This window comes from Carassius gibelio, chromosome B5 (assembly GCF_023724105.1).
Source record: "Carassius gibelio isolate Cgi1373 ecotype wild population from Czech Republic chromosome B5, carGib1.2-hapl.c, whole genome shotgun sequence".
Classification (NCBI taxonomy): Eukaryota; Metazoa; Chordata; class Actinopteri; order Cypriniformes; family Cyprinidae; genus Carassius; species Carassius gibelio.
This window is the reverse complement of record NC_068400.1, coordinates 38,044,050-38,067,634: the sequence shown is the minus strand read 5'-3', so window position 1 is coordinate 38,067,634 and position 23,585 is coordinate 38,044,050. Positions and strand designations below refer to the sequence as shown.

The 23,585-nt window shown below is 37.7% G+C and overlaps 2 protein-coding genes across 6 annotated transcripts; one reads left to right on the top strand and one right to left on the bottom strand.

The window, feature by feature from the left end:
* Positions 1-9,867: 9,867 nt before the first annotated feature.
* tia1l (cytotoxic granule-associated RNA binding protein 1, like) lies at positions 9,868-15,520 on the bottom strand. 5 transcript variants are annotated; one of them, XM_052556032.1, is made up of 11 exons: positions 15,301-15,520; positions 14,528-14,624; positions 14,094-14,192; positions 13,020-13,074; positions 12,810-12,897; positions 12,635-12,710; positions 12,449-12,557; positions 12,185-12,283; positions 11,911-11,995; positions 11,684-11,819; positions 9,868-11,606 (listed from the first exon to the last, which is right to left on the bottom strand). In XM_052556032.1, the coding sequence occupies exons 1-11, from the start codon at positions 15,330-15,332 to the stop codon at positions 11,454-11,456; spliced, it is 1,029 nt and encodes a 342-aa protein (XP_052411992.1). In that variant the 5' UTR covers positions 15,333-15,520; the 3' UTR covers positions 9,868-11,453. The 5 variants fall into 5 exon arrangements, with proteins under 5 accessions (XP_052411992.1, XP_052411993.1, XP_052411995.1 ...); XM_052556033.1 differs by having other exon boundaries at positions 9,868-11,603; positions 15,301-15,516; XM_052556035.1 differs by having other exon boundaries at positions 9,868-11,603; positions 12,185-12,280; positions 15,301-15,498.
* Positions 15,521-16,843: 1,323 nt separating this feature from the next.
* LOC127957477 (microprocessor complex subunit DGCR8) lies at positions 16,844-23,310 on the top strand. The gene is made up of 14 exons (XM_052556029.1): positions 16,844-16,987; positions 17,524-18,536; positions 18,862-19,009; positions 19,932-20,074; positions 20,173-20,515; positions 20,605-20,802; positions 20,899-21,000; positions 21,377-21,475; positions 21,577-21,659; positions 21,759-21,859; positions 21,985-22,091; positions 22,204-22,331; positions 22,432-22,545; positions 22,674-23,310. Exons 2-14 carry the CDS (start codon positions 17,841-17,843, stop codon positions 22,755-22,757), a joined length of 2,346 nt encoding a protein of 781 aa, XP_052411989.1. The 5' UTR covers positions 16,844-16,987; positions 17,524-17,840; the 3' UTR covers positions 22,758-23,310.
* The last annotated feature ends 275 nt before the right edge of the window (positions 23,311-23,585 follow it).

The window sequence follows — 23,585 nt, the reverse complement described above, 5'->3', positions numbered from 1 at the left end:
AGTTCCAAGCTTGCTCCCTTACCTTCATTATACACAAGGATCATATGAACAGAGGATCTCATGAATCAGGTGATAGAAAAAATGTAAACAAAATATATACATTTTAGATAAAAAAAGAAGAAATATTTCCTTGATAAAAATCTAATAAAAATTACAAAATAACTGAACATTTAAGGATGAATATGAATGTTAAAAAACTGAAATATATATAAAATTTGCTTTTATTTTTATATTTTCAGGTTTTAATTTTAACATTTATTTAAACATTCATTATATATATATATATATATATATATATATATATATATATATATATGTGCACTGCATTGATTCAATATGATATTTGCAGCAGATTTTGACGCCAAGCCTTATAGATTTTAAATATGTGCATTTGTCCTCATATAGATGCTAATGCAACAATTCTGCTAATTAATTGATGCAAATGTCATATTTATCAACATAAAAGAACAGCTAACCTTACGCTGACCGTGTGTCTGTTAGACAGACTGTGTGTGTGTGTGTGTGTGTGTGTGTGTGTGTGTGTGTGTGTGTGTGTGTGTGTGTGTGTGTGTGTGTGTGTGTGTGTGTGTGTGTGTTTCACAGGCATCCTACAGATGGAATGTGTGTGTTCTACAGACAGGGCCATATGGTCTGATAAAACTGTCTTCTCTGAAGGCTACTAATGAATCCTTATGCTGCACAATAAATATTACATGTATAAAACAGACATGATGAACAATGTGCTTGGTCAAAAACGAATCTATGATCTGAACGTGAGAGGTGGACATTCTGGGTTGGAGATCTATGAAGCCTCAGTGGTGTGTAGCAGAGAGAAGGGTGTGAGGGAAAAAATGCTTTTGGGCTTCTTTGAGTTGCAGGCTCCTGAAAAAGGCCTGAATAGAGTGATGACATTTGACAGTAAATGCATCTCATGGCAATAATGGCCCTTAACAGGCAATGCTACCTACAGTGCAGTGTAATGCCTTGTTTCACCAGCAGAGGACCTCCTGAATCCAGTAATCAGATGATAGACTGAGTTTAAAAGGGAAATAGTGCAAAATACCATGATATTAAAACACACAAAAGTAGAGCATCAGTGTTTTCTCATCAGTCAATGTGACATCCATTTATTTTGTCAGAATGGTAATCAATGGAGAAAAAAATTCATTTGGGAAACAGATGGTGTGGTTATGTCATCTACCAGCAGTCAATCATGCAGTCTAGCTATAAAAGAGCCAAAGTCACTCACAGTCACAGCAGAATGTAGAGAGCGAGTTTGGTTGACGTGTGCTATATAAGAGTGACAAACGGATAGCAGTGTATTTGACTGTGTGACTGTAGTCTGTGAATGAGAGAGGTTATGTTCATGTATCAAAGAGTGCGCACTTTCTCTCTCTGTTTCTGGTTAGACAGTGTGCCTTAATTATAAATTAATTGTATCATTAGGAGAAAGTTGCTTCTGGCGGCCACATTGAGCCTGTCAAGGTTAATTACTGTAACGTGTTTATTTTATGTCAGCCTCTGCTGTGAGCTGTCACACACGTGTGGATACAGTCTTCAAACACACGGCTACATGGAGATTCCTCCTGGACAGCGGTAACACATACATCTCTCTCTCTATTTCATCTGCTCGCTCATATTCTTATCCATTCACACATCTGGAGTGTTGGAGGAATGGCTCTTACCGAAAAATGGAGCGCAGCTGGAGGAAAACAAAACTAGAGGTATTTCGTATTGCTTGGCGGGAAAGTAGCATATCCTACAGAAAAGCATTAAAAACTGCTAGATCTGATTACTTTTCTTCTCTTTTAGAAGAAAACAAATATAACCCCAGGTATTTATTCAATACAGTGGCTAAATTAACGAAAAATAAAGCCTCAACAAGTGTTGACTTTTCCCAACACCACAGCAGTAATGACTTTATGAACTACTTTACTTCTAAAATCGATACTATTAGAGATAAAATTGCAACCATTCAGCCGTCAGCTACAGTTTCGCATCAGACAGTGCACTATAGACCCCCTGAGGAACAGTTCCACTCATTCTCTACTATAGGAGAGGAAGAATTGTATAAACTTGTTAAATCATCTAAACTTACAACATGTATGTTAGACCCTATACCATCTAAGCTCTTAAAAGAGGTGCTTCCAGAAGTCATAGGTCCTCTTCTGACTATTATTAATTCCTCATTGTCATTAGGATATGTCCCCAAAACCTTCAAACTGGCTGTTATTAAGCCTCTCATAAAAAAGCCACAACTTGACCCCAGAGAACTAGTTAATTATAGACCAATCTCGAATCTCCCTTTTCTGTCCAAGATACTAGAAAAGGTGGTATCCTCACAATTATATTCCTTCTTAGAGAAAAATGGTATATGTGAGGATTTCCAGTCAGGATTTAGACCGTATCATAGTACTGAAACTGCTCTCCTTAGAGTTACAAATGATCTGCTCTTATCATCTGATCGTGGGTGTATCTCTCTATTAGTTTTATTGGATCTTAGTGCTGCGTTTGACACAATCGACCACAACATTCTTTTGCATAGACTTGAACACTTTGTTGGCATCAGTGGAAGTGCATTAGCATGGTTTAAATCGTACTTATATGACCGCCATCAGTTCGTAGCAGTGAATGAAGATGTATCATATCGATCACAAGTGCAGTATGGAGTACCTCAAGGCTCAGTTCTAGGGCCGCTACTCTTCACGCTTTATATGTTACCCTTGGGAGATATCATCAGGAATCATGGTGTTAGCTTTCACTGTTATGCTGATGATACGCAGCTCTATATTTCCTCGCAGCCCGGTGAAACACACCAATTTGAAAAACTAATGGATTGTATAGTCGATATAAAAAATTGGATGACGAGTAATTTCTTACTGCTAAATTCAGAAAAAACAGAGGTGTTAATCATAGGGCCTAAAAACTCTACTTGTAATAACCTAGAACACTGTCTAAGACTTGATGGTTGCTCTGTCAATTCTTCGTCATCAGTTAGGAACCTAGGTGTGCTACTTGATCGCAATCTTTCCTTAGAAAGACACGTTTCTAGCATTTGTAAAACTGCATTTTTCCATCTCAAAAATATATCTAAATTACGGCCTATGCTCTCAATGTCAAATGCAGAAATGTTAATCCATGCATTTATGACTTCAAGGTTAGACTATTGTAATGCTTTATTGGGTGGTTGTTCAGCACGCTTGGTAAACAAACTACAGCTAGTCCAAAATGCAGCAGCAAGAGTTCTTACTAGAACCAGGAAATATGACCATATTAGCCCGGTCCTGTCCACACTACACTGGCTCCCTATCAAACATCGTATAGATTTTAAAATATTGCTTATTACTTATAAAGCCCTGAATGGTTTAGCACCTCAGTATTTGAATGAGCTCCTTTTACATTATACTCCTCTACGTCCGCTACGTTCTCAAAACTCAGGCAATTTGATAATACCTAGAATATCAAAATCAACTGCGGGCGGCAGATCCTTTTCCTATTTGGCGCCTAAACTCTGGAATAACCTACCTAACATTGTTCGGGAGGCAGACACACTCTTGCAGTTTAAATCTAGATTAAAGACCCATCTCTTTAACCTGGCATACACATAACATACTAATATGCTTTTAATATCCAAATCCGTTAAAGGATTTTTAGGCTGCATTAATTAGGTAAACTGGAACCGGAAACACTTCACATAACACCGTACTTTCTACATCATTAGAAGAATGGCATCTACGCTAATATTTGTCTGTTTCTCTCTTGTTTCCGAGGTCACCGTGGCCACCAGATCCAGTCTGTGTCCAGATCAGAGGGTCACTGCAGTCACCCGGATCCAGTACATATCCAGACATGATGGTGGATCAGCACCTAGAAAGGACATCTACTGCCCCGAAAGACAGCGGAGACCAGGACAACTAGAGCCCCAGATACAGATCCCCTGTAAAGACCTTGTCTCAGAGGAGCACCAGGACAAGACCACAGGAAACAGATGATTCTTCTGCACAATCTGACTTTGCTGCAGCCTGGAATTGAACTACTGGTTCCGTCTGGTCAGAGGAGAACTGGCCCCCCAACTGAGCCTGGTTTCTCCCAAGGTTTTTTTCTCCATTCTGTCACCGATGGAGTTTCGGTTCCTTGCCGCTGTCGCCTCTGGCTTGCTTAGTTGGGGTCACTTCATCTACAGCGATATCATTGACTTGATTGCAAATTAAAACAGACACTATTTCAACTGAACAGAGATGACATAACTGAATTCAATGATGAACTGCCTTTAACTATCATTTTGCATTATTGAGACACTGTTTTCCAAATGAATGTTGTTCAGTGCTTTGGCGCAATGTATTTTGTTTAAAGCACTATATAAATAAAGGTGATTGACAGAAGACTAAGACAGAATTAAAATAGTTGATATTGTCAGATTACAAAAGGAGAAGGCCAGACATCCACAAGTGCATGAACACTATGTGTGCTGGAAGGGGCATGCTATTTTATTCGGATTTCTAATAATCAAATATTTCTACCACCATCCATTTATGTCATAATATCTTATTAGTCAGTGGCATTTCTGTTACCGTCAAGCTCTGTTACAAAAGTAAAGTGAGAGTTGTGTGTGTTTCTGTGTATGATTATCAATTGTTACATAGTGTTCTAATCTGTTACTCTACCTTGGACACAGAATTGACACTAATTCAGACAACAGGAAATCATGATTTACAGCTATATAAGTAAGAAAATATTATATTGTTACGGTCTGTAACTCCTGGTGATCCATGACAATAAGAAACAAATTACATATATAATAAAAGAAATTACCATTTGAAAAACGCTGAAAATAAATAATGACTTTGGACATGAAATGTAGCCTATATAGAATCATCCATTTGTAAAAAAAAAAAAAAAAACAAAAAAACTTTATTTACAGTTGTTTTATACACATTTAATAATAAACATAAACATTTTCTGCAGTTGTTTCATTATTAATAATATTATTATAATTATTATGATCAATTAAAATCTGTAATTATAAAATTATTTTAAAATGTTGTAATTGTTTTATTATTATTATTATCATTAATAATAATAATACATGTCTATGGTATGTCCTCAGATAATTTACGTGCGTTTTCGAAGATTTATTTTGTAATTAAAGGAAAAATAAAGTTGTGTGTGTAACTCCGCACACACACTCTGAATCCAGCAATCAAGATCCGCTGTAAACTGAATTCAGCTCATTTACCTGAATAGTACAAGAGATTAGTCAAAATCTCTCATACAAATGTTCTCGCGTTTGACTGGTATGATGTATGGAGAGTTTTAGAGCTGACGTTAGAGCGAGCGAGAGAGAGAGAAGATGGAGCAAGTCATGGACAGATTTGATTTATGTCGGTTCTGATCTGCTCAGTAACTCATCTGCTGACATTTCTCTCTCTCTCTCTCTCTCTCTCCCCCTCTCTCTATCTCTCTCTCTCTCTCTTTCTCTGTCTGTTTTTAGCAGTGCTGTTGAGAGAGGAGCTGCACTCATTTATCAGACTGTCAATCCAGCCCTCTATTCCACACCAGTGCTCTGACACACTGACTAATGATGGCTTGCACTAAAGACACCTTGTTCTTAACAACACACACACACAAACACACACACACTACCATTGTACTGAATCACACTGACAGACTGACAAATGATGTTTCAAAGCAAAGATGCCTAGCTGTCTCACTTTCTCAGTCATTTACTTGCCCCATCATACTAAGTACTGTATCAAACATATGCAAGTTATTCAAATGGTATTGCATTCTTTTTTACCTTAAACTATTAGAATATGATTAAAAGAAGAAGGGCCCCTCTGTAGATGATCTTGCCTATTCAATGAATGTGTTTTCATGCTAAGCAATTCAAGAATATTTTGAATGACACCATCAAAGTGTTGGGTGAGATTTCCATCTAGTGGCCAATTTTGGTGTTGCAGCTTGTGTATAAGAAAGGGAGGCACGCGCTAAGAGTAGAATTTACTTCAAAAAAAAAAAAAAAAAAGTAAATAAAGAGTGACATTAGCAAATCCTTTGTACAGCAAATATACTCTTTGAGATGTAATGTTGTATATAAGACTGGACAAAGGTACATACTAAATGTCACAAAGATCCTCTGTAAAGCCAGAAAGTGAACCAGAACACTGTTGTATTTCTACATGTCAGCCTTTAAAAAAGAAAAAAAAAAAAAGGCTACAGCATTGCATGCATAGTTTTGGAATTATATTATGGAAACTATATTATGGAAAGTGCAAATTATTGTTATGCTAATTAAATTTGCTTTAAATTTATAATAAGTAAATCATGTCATTCCACTACTGCTAAGCACACTTGGACCACTGTTTTACATTTAGATAATTGTTAAAAGTGGCCCAATTTACATAAATTCTACAGTCCATTCTATAGTTGGGTCCCTGCACACTACACACTTTGTATTCAATGTACTCTTTGTTTCGTGTATGAATTTTATAAGGGTAGTTTACAGCATCAGAGTCTTGATACTCCTGAATCTTCTGTGAATAAGTGAAAGCTGCAATAGTTGAGTGCATGAAGTGTCCAGCATTCCACAATTTTCTTTTTAAGAAGTGCATCTTCTGGGTACTTGAAATGCACTTCTTGATGGGTTTTTTCAGTGTAAATACTACCCACATCATTTATACTATAAAATAGTGTTGAATAATGATTAAGTCTGTCCTTGTATATGATTTTTTTGGAGACATATTTAACTTTTGATCCTTTAATTTAATTTGATCCTGTGAAATATTTTCCAAAGTAAATAATTAGCGTCTTAGCATGAGCTAGCATCATTGCCAAAAAAATCAACATTATTTTTCTGGTAAAACAAAAGATGGAGACTGAGAAGAAATTACATTGGATAGCAGGGTCATTTCTGGGATTCAGTAATATTTCAGTCCCCCAGATTTTCTTATACAATTGGCCTTGGCTCACCAAAATTGGCCAATAAAAGATTGGAAAAACATTGCCTGGTCTGATGAGTCTCGATTTCTGCTCAACATTCAGATGGTACGGTCAAAAATTGCAGTAAAGAACATGAAAGCATGATCCATCCTGCCTTGTCTCAGTGCAGTCTGGTGGTGGTGTAATGGTGTGGGGGATATTTTCTTGGCACACTTCGGTCCCCTTCATACCAGTTGAGCATTGTTTACCTGCCACAGCCTACCTGAGTATTGTGCTGACCATGTCCATCTCTTTATGACTACAGTGTACCCATCTTCTGATGGCTACTTCCAGCAGGATAATGCACCATGTCACAAAGCTCAAATCATCTCAGATTGGTTCCTTGAACATGACAATGAGTTTACTTTACTCAAATATCCTCAACAGTCACCAGATCTCAATCCAATAGAGCAGTTTTGGGATGTGGTGGAACGGGAGATTGTCATTGTGGATGTGCAGCCGACAAATCTGCAGCAACTGCGTGATGCTATCATGTCAATATGGACCAAAATCTCTGAGGAATCTTTCCAACACCTTGTTGAATCTATGCCACCAAGAATTAAGGCAGTTCTTAAGCAAAAGGGGGTCCAGCCTATTAGCAGAAGTGGCGTGTGTGTGTGTGTGTGTGTGTGTGTGTATATATATATATATATATATATATATATAAAACAGACTTTACAGTTATGTCCCTTGGACTGAACTCAACCCTGTCACACTAACCATTCTACGTCAATAATAATTTAGACTTCATTCATGTGTAACATCACTCAGGTCTCTTTAATAGCGGGGCAGAAAATGGTTATAGTAGGCTTATCATACTTTGTATTCATATTTTTTAGGCATGTTATAGTCAGGGAGGGTACTGTCAAGCTTTTTCAACTTTTTCAACATTTTATTTTAATCCATAAGTATATACATTGTAGCCTACTTATTTATTGTTGCCATATATGATCTTCTCTACTACACTACGTGAAGAGCATTGGCCATTTTGAGTGAAAAACCACAACCCCGTCACAAATATATGTATTTGTCACAAATATATGTATTTGTCACAAATATATGTATCATGACAACTCATATTTGAGTTTTAAATAGAATGTTTGATGTAATATGTCCACTTAAATGTCGACTAGCATCATACATCAGAAACTGCGGCCACATTTGCAGAAAGGTTTAATTTAATTCAATGTGTCTCTTCAGATGTGTTACAGTATTCAACCCCATCACACCTTGTCAAATTAAAGTTGCGGTAGGGAACTTTTGACGCTCTAGTGGTTAATAAACAGAACTGCTTGCGCCTTGCGGAAGAACATCTTAGCCGGAACTACTTCTCTCTGTTTATGTCTATGAAGAATCACAAAGGTACTGGGTTACTCCGCCGTGGTACCCCCGAAGCAATCTAAAATAGTCTGAATATAAACACTTATTATAGGTGCACCCTAGTGATTCAGGACAAGCTAAAAACACGTTTGGAAAATGGATTTATGGTGTACTTGCTTATTATATAATTTTTTCTACATTTTGAACACAAACAAAGTTACGGACCGCAGCTCTGATTGGTTGATTTCTTACCGGGAGCGGTCTGTAAATGCAAATGGCAATAGGACCACTGGGAGGAGCCAGAGGAGCTTGATTTTTTCACCCATTATCTGTCTCATCAGGTTTAACAAATATGTAAAAAAAATATTTTTTTTTTTTACAAAAGTTACCTACTGCATCTTTAATATTTTTAGAAAAATACAGGGAAGATAATTAAGAACAAAAGTATTTCTTGCTGATTACTATCTGACATGTTAAGGGCTAAAACTGTAAAATTGGTTTTGGTTAACTTTTTAAATGAAATATATTTTTTTCCAAAAATAAAGAGACCTTAGAGACACAATTTGTATATTTTTAGCTTCAGTCCTATAAAAATGGGACAATCATGATAAATGTTACAATTGTTATCAGTGACACATGAGAAGAAGGAACATATTTGTTTTATAACAATCTGTGTAAAATCCTTTTTAAACCAATCCCATTTTGTCCGTTACAGGGTTGAGAAAAAAAAAAAACTTTATAAAAGGTCTTTAATGTCCGAGATGGGAAAATATGATTTTAATAGTTGAAAAACATATTTCAAGTTGTCGTTCTCAATTCTAAGTCGCTTTGGATAAAAGAATCTGCTAAATGATTAATTTCAAAGTCCATGGCACAAAGGGAGAAACTGAGGCCTACAGCAACCTCCTCCCTCCTTAGACTTACAGGAAAATGATGTTTGTTTATTGCTACAAACATAAAATTGCTTTATTGAGAACAAAGTGACAACCAAAGCACTGCAGGCTGACAGAATTCTTCAAACAGAACATTTTGCTTTTAACAAGGGGTTAAAACCTGTGTCATAGGACCTTATTAATAAACAAACTATATAATACTCCAAATTTATTTAGAATGTTATTTAAGAATAAAAACAGTCGACCAGAATCAGTTGAGTTGGGTGTATAGCATCTTCTAAGAGAATGAAGCATCATCACCATCTGGTTTTTACCACTGTTGTACGTGACTGCTAGCAAACTGAAGCCCAGCTTTAAAATAAAATGATCAAGGATTTTTTTCACATTGTACTGGAAGTAATTAATTTCTGCCATATGTAACAAATTATTGTTTTAATGATAAATATGAAGTTGAATTTCTTTTTCAGTTCAATCAAATAAATTATAATTATTAGAATATTATATAAGTAATATAGAAATGATTAGAATATTGACTAAATGAGAAAGTGGCACATCTTACCCCACTCCTCCATAGCCAAGATACATCTGTCATCTTTTACAAAAGAGCATCATGAATTATCACACAATTGTAAAATACTGGAAAATATTCTTTCATTGAACACTCAAGACAACAAAATAGTTCTGAATGGTTATAATTAAGTGTTTTTACACATGGAATACAGTAAATAGAACAACATTAGATGGAAGCATATAATCGGGGTGTTTCAAAATAACAGTAAACTTACTCTAGCTTTTTACAAAAACAAAAAAAAAATCCCAGTTAGACAGAAAAAAATACATTAAATAACTATGTGGATAAATTTACATGACACAGAAGAGGGGGAAAGAAGGACAGTTGCTCATTACTTTCAATTTGATCGATTTAATCGTGAGTGTTGGGGCCCAGAAAGAAAAAAAAAAAAAAAAGAGAGAATGATGGTAAGAGAAAAAACCCGTGTCCGTAAAGAATTTGGCCTTGTGAGCAACTTGAGAGCGTGAGGCTGAAACCCAGGAGTATCTTGCATTTCTTCCCCTTTCCATAATACACCAAACACTGACATTACAAATCACCATCTCAATACAGCAAGGTGGAAGCATGCATGATCTCGCTTCATTTTTGTCATTGTCTTTGGCTTGTAAATTCAACAGTGACTCTTGGGGAAAAAGTATGGGAGGAACATAGAAAAATTGCATCTCAGTAACTCTAATGAACATGTTTTTATGGATTTTACAAGAGATTGTAACAAGAACAGAGCTCAGAATGTCCATGCAACATTACATTACAATGTTCAACAAACCCTGAATTTACAAGATTTAAAGAAATAATTCACAACCTCATTTTACACAGAATTACAAAAATCTTTACAAAGATGCTACAGCACAACCATTACCGCTAATTAGCTGCTGTGCTGTCGCACCCTCAACTGATCCGAGCAAACATGATTTTGTAAAAATATGAAAAGAAAAAAGGTTTAAAAATTGAGCCAACGATTCCATATTACAAAATCAATAGAATAAAGTTTAAATTGAACAAAAAAAATGCAAGCATGTTTTCTGCACCTCTGTGTTAATACAACTTGTTAAAAGCTTTAGTAATTGTCCAAAACTTTATCATGGAGTTCCTGAAACCTCAAGTACTCAAGGCCACAGAATAATCTCCCCTATACATGCAAAATACCTTTACCATTAGGCGTCATGAGATAAAATATCTTATATTCGATTAACGCAATCACACGTCTCAATATTTTAAACCTTCTCATCAAAATAAAATGTAAAGCATAGTCATACTGACAAAAAGATGAAATTTGTGAACAAATTGGATTTAAAGACAAGAACTCCATACAAAGAGTGCAGTATATTAGACCTCAAACTTTCTACACCGTTCGAGGTGTGAGCTAAATTAAGCCTGCAAGATTCAACACATTGAAAAGACATTCCATCTGTTGCAAAACTAGACAATTAAAGTCCCCGAAATGCAGTATGCAGTACTTTTTAAAAGAAAATCTCACAACAACAAAAAAAAATATCCTGGGGCCTAAAAACAAAAAGACAAAAGACAGGATTTCTTCCAAGTTAATGGTCTGAGTATAAATGTACAGTGGGCTGAATGCAGCCCTTTCAACAACCCCTGAACTGGTGTAATGGTGAGTCCCATTGGGCAGAAGCCACACTGGAGAGGGGTCTAATGATTGGACTGAGGGATTAAATCAGCCACATCTGTACTTATTTATATCCCTGCTGATTCCAGGCCTGCCCATAGACGCCGTAAGTAGGCATCTGCCAGCCATTGGGCATATACTGACCCATCTGCTGACCGTTGCCGTATGACTGACCCCACTGTCCGTAAGGCTGGGCCGCATAGGTGGGTTTATTCTGCTGTGGAAAAAGGAGAATCAGTAAAACTCGAGTTTTCAACATAGCAGAGGAAATGTTTCTGAGAGGTGAAGGGTTACCTGGGGCATTTGCATCTGTTGCATGGATCTCATATCAGCGGTTTCTTTGCCCCAGTAGCACTTCACAATGTGGCCCTCGATGCAGGTCCCATTTACAGACACTATGGCATGGGCAGCACCCTCGTGAGAGTCGAATCTAAAAAAAGAAAAAAAACCCCACACAAGTTAAATTCAAGTATATGCACAGGTGAATGATTTAAAGTCACAGAGCAGTATGACATGCATACCTCACAAATGAGTAGCCTTTCTCCGGGAAAACCCTGATCTCCATTATCTGCCCGAACGGAGAGAAAGTCTGTCTCATCAGCTGATCTACAGTGGAGGAAAAACACATTCAAACAGGATATTCATATTTTAGAATTCAAAACACTTTTTTTTTTTTTTAATCTAGCTCTGCTTGGCTTACTGACAGAATGCGAAAACCTTTTTTAAAATTCGACAAGGTCTTACAAGATGACATTCTTTTCACAACACATGTACAATTACAATATTTAGACAAACCTGAAAGGCCAGAAGCAATGCCGCCACAATACACGGTGCAGTTACTCTGACTCGACTGATTCAGGACCTCCTCATAGGACAAGTGTTTGCTGCTGGCTGCTTTAGATCAGAAAGAGAGAACAGTTTAGAGTAGAAAACACAAATAAATGACATGAATAAAAAGAAAAAAAAAAGCCAGTTCCATAATAGGTGGTTCACATAATAAAACATGTGGCTACATAAAAGAGGAGAAACAGTCATATTCTATGGTGTAAACTGACTTACCTTCATTGTTTGGTTTAGGAGCTGATGGCTTCCTTGTGGCCCAGTTTGTTCTGATCTGTCTGCCTCCCAGCCACTGGCCATTCATTTGCTGAATGGCATTTTCTGCATCCTATCAGTGGCAACAAAACCAATCAGTAACAAATAAGCCAGAAAGACACAAAACGTTACATTCTTGTTACATCTTACCCATTTATTAATAAAGGAGATGAAACCATATCCTTTAGATTTGCCTGTGGCCAGATCCTTCACCACACGGGCGTCACTGCACCGAACACATGAAATCAGTAAGAATCCCAATGTTTAGTCAATCCAGCTCAGATGAGGTTTTAATAGCACTTGAATTACACAATATTCCACTTACGATATCTTTCCAAACGGAGCAAAGGCTGCTCTGACATCATCTGTTGAGATTTCTGGGCTCAGGTCACCGACAAAGACGTGGAAATGATCTACAATAATGGTTTGAGGGGAAACAGTCAGATATTTCATGAACTACAAAGCAAAAGAGAAAAGCTAGTATTCATGCTTTACAGTTTGAGTATATACTAGCAACACTGAAGAGTACACTTACTGCTTGTGTCTTTCTTTTGACTGCCTGGCATTGAGGCCCAGTTAACCTTCATATCCTAAGAGAGAAAGCAGAACAGATGCTGGCAGATTAAGACAAGCAGCAGCATAAATCATCTCCATCTTACTTAGACGCATAATATGGCGAGCCTCCAAACGCAGAAGAAATAAGCTGACAACAAAATAAAAACCCTGGTGATCATTCAGGTTCAAAGAAAAAGGGACAATTAAAATAAATAAAAACTCTGGAATTATTTTCTACATAGGAAGAGAGTCTAAATAGCAGACTTACAAAGAAGTGACATTATCAACTTGTATTACTCCTCAAATGGTCCTTCAATACCTGTTGAGGATAAAATATTTGCACTGAATATATTTATCCAAGGCTTTGCTCAGTTTGAAGGCCTGGTACAGGTGTAGACGATGATAAAGCAAGGCTAGATGTTGACGTAGATGAAGGGGGTCAAAATTAAAAATGGTCAACCTGGACCCAAAAGATGATTTAAATAAAAATGCTCACATGCTTTGTGGAATAGGAAATATAATAAAGTAATCAGGCACTCCAATGGACCAGTAAAGGATTCTGGTGTGTTGAAAGGACGTTCTGGATAAATATTTTTGCTGATTACGATTCAAACTACCAATACAACTGTAGTATTCTCAGCTATATTTAAATGTTACCATGTTAAAAACATAAGCTAACTGTATGAACATGTGCAATGAACATCTATTTTTTTACTTGTTTACTGTGTGGTCATATTGTGGCTTCTTTTTTTCAATTTGTAAACCCAGAAAAATGTTTTACCAAAAAAAGGCTTTAAACACCATAAATTTAGTAGTAAATCCTTGGTCAATATATTTTGACTTGTATGTTGTAAATAGCTGATGAGATGAAGGGACTTGAAAGATTTGATGCACAGGTTAAAAGCAATTTACCTGTAAACACACTATAATTGTGCAAACTAAAGATATTCAGTGCGTCATCTAAGAATATAGCTCTGGCAAGACATTGGAGCAGTGCAACTTCATTTCAAACCATATCCGATCTACTTTTGAGGGTGTGTTTGCAATATATTACCTTTCCTAAGATCTTCCTGCCGTTCATGGCAGCCAAAGCTGCAGCAGCATGTCTGTTCTCATAGAACTCCACGAAGCAGTACGGGTCATTTCCAGCCGTCTGAAAAACAAAATCATCTGGGTCAAGCACTGATCTTGGGAAGTTACAGGTGTCGAGGGCTCATGGATTTTTTGATCAGATGAATTTTTCCATGAACTTTCGAGATTCATCAGTTATTAGTAGACATTTTTTTAAAGAATCATTTGTTATCTGATCAAAAATACTTCTTTTTGTAGAAATTTTATTCTACACCAAACCAATCACAGCTAGAAAATAAATGTGTATTAACTACAGAAATTTCCATGACGTTTGAGGTTCTACCAGTTTCTATGACTTTTCCAGGCCTGCCAAATATTTCTCGGTTTTCCCTGAATTTCAGATGTTTTTCAACTCACATCAAATATCATTTTACAGCTCTTGCAGGGGCCGATCTGGGAGAACACTTGCAGGATGAGGGCCTCCGTGACGTCCCTGGAGAGGTTCCCGACATACCTAAAAAAAGAAAAGCACAGCAAAATGAGAAACACGGTCAATGCGTCGCGTTTTTCCTGCTTCTCTCACGCTAGCAGCACATTCCGCGAGGTTTCATTTCTGCCACGTTTTCAGCGCACGAGAGCCAACTGCTAACCTGCTCCAAAAGCTCTATTTATAAGAGAAACCACGCATAGTAAACAGACTGTCCGTCTGATTCACGATTTTACACTAGAGGAAAGAGTACGAAGGGCTATGTGGGAGATATAATACATTTTAAGCGTGTTTTGGTAGTTAGCTAGCTCGGTAACGGAAACCTAGCGCTACAAACGGAACTTGTGTGCTGGCAAAAACCTCTTCTGCGCCGTAATGTGGACAGATTAGTTCATCCATTTTGGACATAACCGGATGAATTAAAATAAGGTTAAGGGAAACAGTGGGTGGATTCTCTGCTAGGCTCGGTTCCGCTGCCCCAGTTTGGTGTTTGTCTAACCGGCTTGTGCTGTCGGGATTGAAAGCATGGACGCCCAAAACACACTTCATATATATCACAAAGAGTAATTAACGGAGTTATACCCTTGAGTTGATTATCTTCGTTCGGTGTGCTGCGCTTGCGACCTGTGCGCCGCTTTACTAAACGTGTTTAAACACGAGCTTGGCTTCGTAAAGTGGCCGACTAAACTACAGCAGCACTTACAATGTCCTGGGCTGGTCCTCGTCCATCATCATCGTGCTGGTGGGAAAAGGTTGACGCTTTGATTAAAAAACTGCTCTGTTTTTAACGTTCGAGTGGGTAAAGCTTCTATGATTTTAACTTGTTAGTTAACGCGAATTTACTGGAATAACTTCCTCTGACGTTACTCGTGAAACGTCATCAAATGACGTTGCGAGCGCTCTTCTTTAGCGGCCGCTGTTCATGGATAAAAAGAACGATTACCGCCCCCTATCAGGTCATTTGCTGGCATGTGCGACTCATTTCGGCTGAATCGGTTCTTTCGATTCAGTGATTCTTTTACTTTATAACTTGTTGACATGTTAACTGCTCTAAACGTTTCAGTTAAGCCAAATGTAGATCGATTATTACTCATTATTATTTCACATGTCCCGGTTTTGTTTGCTGAAGCAACAAATCTTCTTACAAACATGAAGTCATTAAGAAAACCAGTTAAATGTTCATATTTAATTTGAAGCTAAATTTGATACTAATAAAAAAACATACAGTTCTTGGTGTTCAGTCCTATTTGGAAAGGAACTGTTCAATTAATAAAGCCATTCTGTGTAAAATAGAGAATGGTGATATAATTTGGTAACCTGTTATGGTTGCATAAAAGCACAATTCTTTTTAGAATATATAAGTAAGAGGAGGATATCTTGAATTTGGGTGACATGAAAGTGGGCTGCACCTTTTTGTTTGTGTGTGTGAACTACAGAGAGGTAAAAGGTTTCGGTATTGTTAAACTGCCTTATCGTATTCTGTGTATCTCTATGTCTGTTCGCATAAAAGCAAATTGTTTTCTAGAATACAACATATAGGAGGCTAGACATCACCAGAGTTAATCTGGGTAACATTAACATAGGTCACACACAGTTTCAGTGTGAAATACAGAGGGGCAACGGATTTTGGTTACACTTGTCAAATCCTGTCTCTAAATCTATTCACATAAAAATGTGCTTTATAGAATATAAAATAGAGGAGGGTAGACATCACCAGAGTGAATTTGGGTAACAATAAAACCATTCTGTGTAAAATAAAGTAGGGTAACAGATTTCGGTAACCTTCTTACGCAGCCATGTGGAATTCAGTTAACCTGTTCACATTCAGGGGTCATACAGATGCAAAAAATTAACCACTATGTTAGGACAAACTGGTCTAAAAAATAAAAAAATAGCAGTAGTAAGCCAACTGGCAATGAGTCTCATTTTTTAAGATTCATGTTCAAAATAAATATTTTTGTTTTTGTTGTTTAATAAAATGTAGGAGACTAACATCATACAGCTCTGTCCGTGTATAGTCATACACTTATGTGATCACAACTGAATGTAGAATGCACGTCATTAACAACAGAAGGTAGATTATCACACTCTGATATCTGATTCTGTCTGCTAATGATGTGGTGTAACACATTATTCACCATGCAAAAAAACTAAACAAAACAAAAAACTGCACAATATTTGCCGCATCTGAAGCACATTTCAATAAACTTGAATATTGGTCTAATAACATGAACGCAGACAGCATTTTTTGAGAGAGGCGTGTTCATTGGTTCATTCAGATCCTCTGCTCTGCAGTAAAGATGGCGGAGAGAGGAGACGGCTTTCTGAAACACATAAACGGAAAAATCATTTGATTGCACACGGTCTTCAGTAGAACATTTGTGTAGTAGGTGAGTAAAAGAGAATAGTGTGCAGACACTGCTCTGATTTTTACTCCTTTCGAGCTGGTTCACGCATGGTTCGGTTGAAAATGTTTTATTACAGCTAACACGGGCGAACTAATCGAGGCATGGATCACCTAAACAAACACGAAAGCGCGCACGTAACTTAACTGTAAACAACAAGCAGCTGTGAGACACAAAGTTATTAATATCTGCGTTATGAAATGTAACGTTAATGTTAACCATTCCACATTACCTTCTGGACATTACCTTCTGGTTCTTTTAGCTGACCAATTAGCAAAGGCCTTTCGTTATATTACTCTACCAATACAGTGTTTATTTACTGAGCAACAACTCCCGATTTTAATCTCGACAAGCAAACGAACAATTGTGAATCAATTGAGTTAATACTTCCTGGGGCCTACATTGTGAGGTAAACGTTTTGGGAAATAGAAGGAGCGTCTGAGAAGTTTTACCATTTAGATCCAGTTCTCTTGTGCTCTTTGAATGCTTCTTCTTTATTTCGCCTTTTCTCTTTCTTTCAGCACTGGCAGAAGATCTGGCATCACAGGATGGACCGTGCTTAGATGTGGGCAACGTTTAAGCTGAATGCATTGTGATTTCCAATAATTGAGACAGTGATTTCTAAAAAGCTGTCTACATTAATGAAAAGAGCAATGTAGTCAGCTTAGCATATTCAACCATGAACCTGAATATTGTTGAATAGATGTCTAGAGTTGTGTAATATACTTGTGCATGTATTGGGGGCTGCATTTTTTTAGCTAAATTAGGCAGATACCTTCCCACTTTCATTCTCGTATAGGTTTTAATAGTTTATTTTATTTTTTTAAACAACTTAAATATGGATGTGAATGAGATTTTACCTCCCCTCCCTTTGGAGCCACCAGACGCAGTATTGGCTGGGAATGATTACAGTAAAGCACCTCCACCACCTCCCCTGCAAACGTCCAGTGACGCAGAGGAAATGGACGTTAGCTCTGGTGGTGATGGACACCAACACACCCCAGCAGTGGACAGGGATGAACGGCTCGTCTTCAACAAGCGCACATTGTCTGTTAGTAGTCATCCATCAGGTAGCCCTGACCCCATGGCCACGTGCCCTAGAACCGCTCGCCATGCTCCCCCAGTTACCAAGTACTTACCTGATCTCAAACTCCTAAAAGATGTAAAGATCAGTGTCAGATTCTCAGACAGCAGTCAGAGCAAGGACAGGAAGGTGTTGTACACTGGTTTGGGGCAGGATAGCGATGAAGAGCAGAGCCTAGAAGGACCGAATGGTGAATTGCATGATTCTTTAGAGCAGAGAAGTCTGCCGGGCAGCTCGACCATGACCACTGGTTCCTCGTGGTTAGTTAGAAACAGTAAAGAGCTGGAGACAGAGCAGGAGAACAAGGTTGAGTTTGCAGTGTTGGACGACCTGGAAGATTTCAGCGAGAACTTTTTTGAAGCGGAAGATGGGGAGCCGAGTGGTTTCATGTCTCAGATGATAGTTCAACAGGAGAAATCACATGTGGAGGACCTGAATTACTCTTATGAGGTAAAATGCATTGTCTTATTATTATTCTTTTGATTTTGGCAGTTTTATTCGTTCAAATTGAAACATTACAGTTGGCTAATTAAATATAATATTATTGTTGTCTAAACCTGTAAATGACACCAATCAAAACTTCTCCTTAAATGTGCATCTCCCACAAATAGAGTGCGTGTCGTTTATTAATCAGGAAGGATCCTTGACTGTAACAAGGTGGTCCATTTGAAGAAGATTTGAAATACAGCTCACAAAATTGGCTTGATTTAAATCTTGATGTATGTTTAGGTGATGTGTCAGTGGCTGCCAGGTACTAACCCACCTATTCTTCCAGGAGGACTTTGACAATGATGTAGATGCCCTGTTGGAGGAAGGCATGCCCATGCCCAAGAAGAGGCGTCTGGCTGGAGACGGTGATCCCCATTCAGACGGGGAGGCTGGAGTTCAGCCAATGATGACCAAAATTAAGACTGTTCTTAAGAGTGAGCCCCAGAAACACTTGGTTAACTCCTAGATTTGATTGGAAGTTCTACACTCTTTTGCTACACTGTCAAAACTTTTAAAGATTATTAAAATAGGTTAGGGATTATTATTATTAGAATGGGAAAAAATTATCACATAACAATGTGAAGATGTTTTTTCAAACCCAAGGTTATTAGAGTTTTCTGTGGGTTTCACTGTGATTTAATTATTTTTATATTTTGTGCTGCCAAAGTATTTTAACAAATTTTGTAAAAACAAACAAACAACAACAACAAAAAAAAAACTATAAAATTTGAATCACAACGGAATTCAAGTATGTAAAATTGGTATTTGTGTATACACACCAAGGCTTTGTTTAATTTCTTCTGAAAATATTTGATATCAATATTTCTAGTAACTTTATTATCATATTTACATTTTTGTAGATTTATAATAATATAATTTATAAATTCTAGTTATTTAAAAAGTAATTCTAATATACTGATCTGGTGCTCAGGAAAAATGTGTTGTCAGTGTTGAACACTTGCTTCATATTTTTGTGGAAAACTATACATTTCCCAGGATGTGTTATTGAATAGAAAGTTCAAAAGTACAGCATTTATTTGAAAAAACAATTTTGTAACAATGTGAAAATCTTATTAACTGTCATTTTTGATCCTTGGTGAATGTGATAATTTCTGACTTTTGATCAGACTTTTGAATAGTGTTTATTCAGAATCAGACTAAGTAATTTGTGGGCATTTCTGTTTTATTTTATGTTGGTTCCATTAATGTTTTTTAGGTTTTCCTTTTATGAGAGAGAGATATATATATATATAAATAAAATATAAACTTTTCATTTGACTTTTAACACTGATTCAAACCACATAAAAACCTACAATAGGTAGTTATAGATCTGACTAGTTTTTATTTCTTTTTAAGGTCGTGGGCGTCCACCAACTGAGCCGTTACCCGATGGGTGGATCATGACATTCCATAACTCTGGCATTCCAGTCTACCTCCACCGGGACACCAGAGTTGTCACCTGGTCTAGACCTTACTTCCTTGGAACAGGAAGCATTAGGGTAAATGCTTGGCTCCCCTCAGATAATTCTATTTACAAATTGAGTGCTTTGCATTCTCATGCACCTCATCCCTGTATTCTGCTCATTTCACCCCCCAGAAACATGACCCACCAACCAGTAGCATTCCCTGCTTGCACTATAAGAAAATGAAGGATCTAGAAGGAAAGGAACAGAATGGAGAGGTGACTCCGACTGCAGCGGTGTCTCCAGTGAAATCTGGTGAGGAGGGCATCCCATTGGAGAGTGTCGATGAACCGGACTCTACTGCCACTGAAGAACCGACCGGCAGGCCGACATCAGAAGATCCAGATCTTGACCTCATGGAGCCAGGAGGTGAAGAGGTGACTTTAGAGGTGAAGGAGACCCAAGCCAATGATACTGCACAGGGAGCACTGGGCCAGGTCAAAGCTAAGGTGGAGGTGTGCAAGGATGAGTCTATTGGTAAGAGGATGAGGTTTCACTGTCTCCTGTGCATCGCTATTTAAAATCCAAATGGTTTGTAAATTCTCTTCTCCTGACTTGTATCCCAGACATTGAGGAGTTTAAAAGATACCTAGAGAAGTGCTTTGATTTTGAGCAAGTGACGGTTAAGAAGTTTCGCACATGGGCTGAGCGCAGACAGTTCAACAGGGACACGAAGAGGAAGCAGGCCGAGTCTGAGAGGCCCATCCTACCAGCCAATCAAAAGCTCATCACACTGTCTGTACAAGACACCCCCACAAAGAAAGGTACTTGTATAGGAGTAATTGCATTAGTGAATTGAGTAGTACACACCACGGTGTTGTGGTTTTTTCTTAACATGATTGACCGTGTTTATATTTCAGAGTTTGTCATCAACCCCAATGGGAAGTCAGAGGTGTGCATTTTGCACGAGTATATGCAAAGAGTGCTCAAAGTGCGACCAGTTTACAACTTTTTTGAATGTGGTAAGTGGCATAATGCTTATGACGAAAATTGTAATTGTGAAGCTGTGAAAAAATAGCCAGTAATAAGCACATGTTGAGTTATTGGTGTACTGAGTCTCAATATCTGCACTCTGCAGTATCATTTATAGTTGTGCTAAGGAGCTCACTTGGCAGAAAAAGTTTTTTTATATCAGTGTACATTAAATGTGTTATAATGCGGTTGTGAAAGCAATAAAACAATTAAGGCCATGCCGAATGGTTTGGTTAAAGACATCTTTGGTCTCCCTCTAACCATGATAAAATCACATTAACACATTGCCTGCTATGGCACAACAATGTTACTTTGTGTGTGTGTTTGGTTTCTTTTTCCTTATGTAATATTGTTTTGTTTGCCTAGAAAACCCAAGTGAACCCTTCGGAGCCTCAGTCATTATAGATGGTGTTACATATGGCACAGGAACAGCAAGTAGTAAAAAACTTGCCAAGAATAAAGCTGGTACCTCCGCCCCTTATCTTCATCTATTTCTTTAACCTTAGCAAAACTGTGTACAGTATTGATATTGTAAATCTATATATATATATTTTTTTTTTTGACAGCTCGAGCAACACTGGAGATCCTTATTCCTGACTTTGTGAAGCAGACGTCTGAGGAGAAGCCTATAGAGGGAGATGAACAGGAGGTGCTGCTCTTTTCTAAATTATTATTTTTTTAATCTTTGATCAGAGTTTTGTTCTTTTGTTGTACTTATGGATGTTTATTTCCTTCTCAATTCCCATAGTATTTTAATCATATCAGTATTGAAGATTCAAGGGTGTATGAGCTGGCCAACAAAGCAGGTTTACTCTCACCATATCAGATCCTTCATGAGTGCCTTAAGAGGTATGTTGTGATAGAGAGTCTGTCACTCTGTATTACAGGAAATGCATGTTAATAGAACCATGGGTCCTTGAAATGTGATGTCTGATTGAAAAGCAACTGAAGCTCTGCTGTCGTCTGTTCTATAGAAACCATGGCATGGGTGACACCAGCATCAAGTTTGAGGTGATTCCAGGAAAGAATCAAAAGAGTGAATATGTCATGACATGTGGGAAGCACACTGTACGCGGCTGGTGTGAGTATCCATGTTTAAGAGGTTTCGTTTAGAGCATTTCACAATGTCATGTTGGTCCACTCTGCAGGTTAATCTCAAGACGCATACCTAACACTGCTCTTGTTGACTGCAGGTAAAAATAAGAGGGTTGGAAAGCAGCTGGCATCACAGAAGATTCTTCAGATGCTTCATCCTCATGTGAAGAACTGGGGCTCACTGCTGCGCATGTACGGCAGAGAAAGCAACAAGATGGTTAAGAAGGTCAGAACATAATCTGCATTTTAATATATTAAACATGAGAGGAATGTTTCTTTTTGTTTGTGTGATCGAGACGTTAATGTTGGATTCTTGTCGTCTTTAGGAGAACTCTGATAAGAGCGTGATTGAGCTTCAGCAGTATGCCAAAAAGAACAAGCCAAATCTTCACATCCTCAACAAACTAAGAGAAGAGATGATGAAGCTGGCTCGAGAAAGGGTACAGCTGCAAATGACAAATCTTGAACGGATAAATGGCTGAAGATTAAAAACCAAGATAAATTCAGTAAATTGATTAAAGCTTAAACCTTTCTAGTGTTCAGTCAGTTGTCTTATTGTTTTTTTCAGGAGGAGGCAAGAAAGAAGCCGAAGATGACTATAATGGAGTCCGCTCAACCTGGCAGTGAACCTCTGTGCACTGTTGACGTCTAGCAAACCTTCATCTAGAATTTTGTGATGGCAGATAACACTGACCAATGGTGATGTCTCTTTTAGAAAAGGTCATTGTACCATTACTGACTTATGCATTACTTTGCAGTGCAAAATGGCAATACTAGTTACATTTTTATCAGATAACTGAGCTCTGTTCCCAATCTAGATATTGCCCATTATGTGTGGGTTCGGCAACAGTCATATAAATGCACTAAGGCAGTGGTTCCCAATCCTGGTCATGGAGAACCCCCAACACTGCACCTTTTAGATGTCTCCCTATTCAAACACGACTGATTCAGCTCATTAGCGAAGACTCCAAGACCTCAAAGGTGTGTGTCAGATAAGAGAGACACCAAAAACGTGCAGTGTTGGGGGTTCTCCAGAATGAGCATTAAATACCTCCAGATGCACTTCTGCACCTGAATGTGCACAATATAATGAAGGCTTTTCACAATAATATGTCTGCATTAAATACAATCATACAAATGATGTACGTGAAGTATTACAGATGCTTTTAGATGTTAATAAAATGTTGCTGTTACCCTTTCTTAAATGGCAGATTCATTTCATATTTACTGTGGAACCACCGATTTCACAGACATTATCTCGGTACTCATAACTGATGCGTTTGAACAGATACGCCAGGAATTTGTTCCTTTATGTCTGCTTTTGTGGCATGCAGAGTTGTTCATTCAGTGCACATGATCTTTTATCTGAAAAAAAAAAGGTTTTATAATGGCTGAAAGTGTGTTGAATTTCTTCAGTGGCCATGTCTAGTTCTTATTGGCATGTGAAGCATTTAAATGTTGTATTTCTAAAGCATTTCAT

What these genes read in the sequence shown, in the direction of transcription:
- tia1l (XM_052556032.1), bottom strand. Translation starts at nt 15,332, where the DNA reads ATGATGATGGACGAGGACCAGCCCAGGACATT. An exon ending in TCCTAAACCAAACAATGAAG is followed by an intron (nt 12,284 to 12,448) that starts GTAAGTCAGTTT and finishes TCTGATCTAAAG; the next exon opens with CAGCCAGCAGCAAACACTTG. An exon ending in AACAGATGCAAATGCCCCAG is followed by an intron (nt 11,607 to 11,683) that starts GTAACCCTTCAC and finishes CTTTTTCCACAG; the next exon opens with CAGAATAAACCCACCTATGC.
- LOC127957477 (XM_052556029.1), top strand. Translation starts at nt 17,841, where the DNA reads ATGGATGTGAATGAGATTTTACCTCCCCTCCCTTTGGAGCCACCAGAC. An exon ending in AGACACCCCCACAAAGAAAG is followed by an intron (nt 20,803 to 20,898) that starts GTACTTGTATAG and finishes TTTATATTTCAG; the next exon opens with AGTTTGTCATCAACCCCAAT. An exon ending in TGAAGCTGGCTCGAGAAAGG is followed by an intron (nt 22,546 to 22,673) that starts GTACAGCTGCAA and finishes TGTTTTTTTCAG; the next exon opens with GAGGAGGCAAGAAAGAAGCC.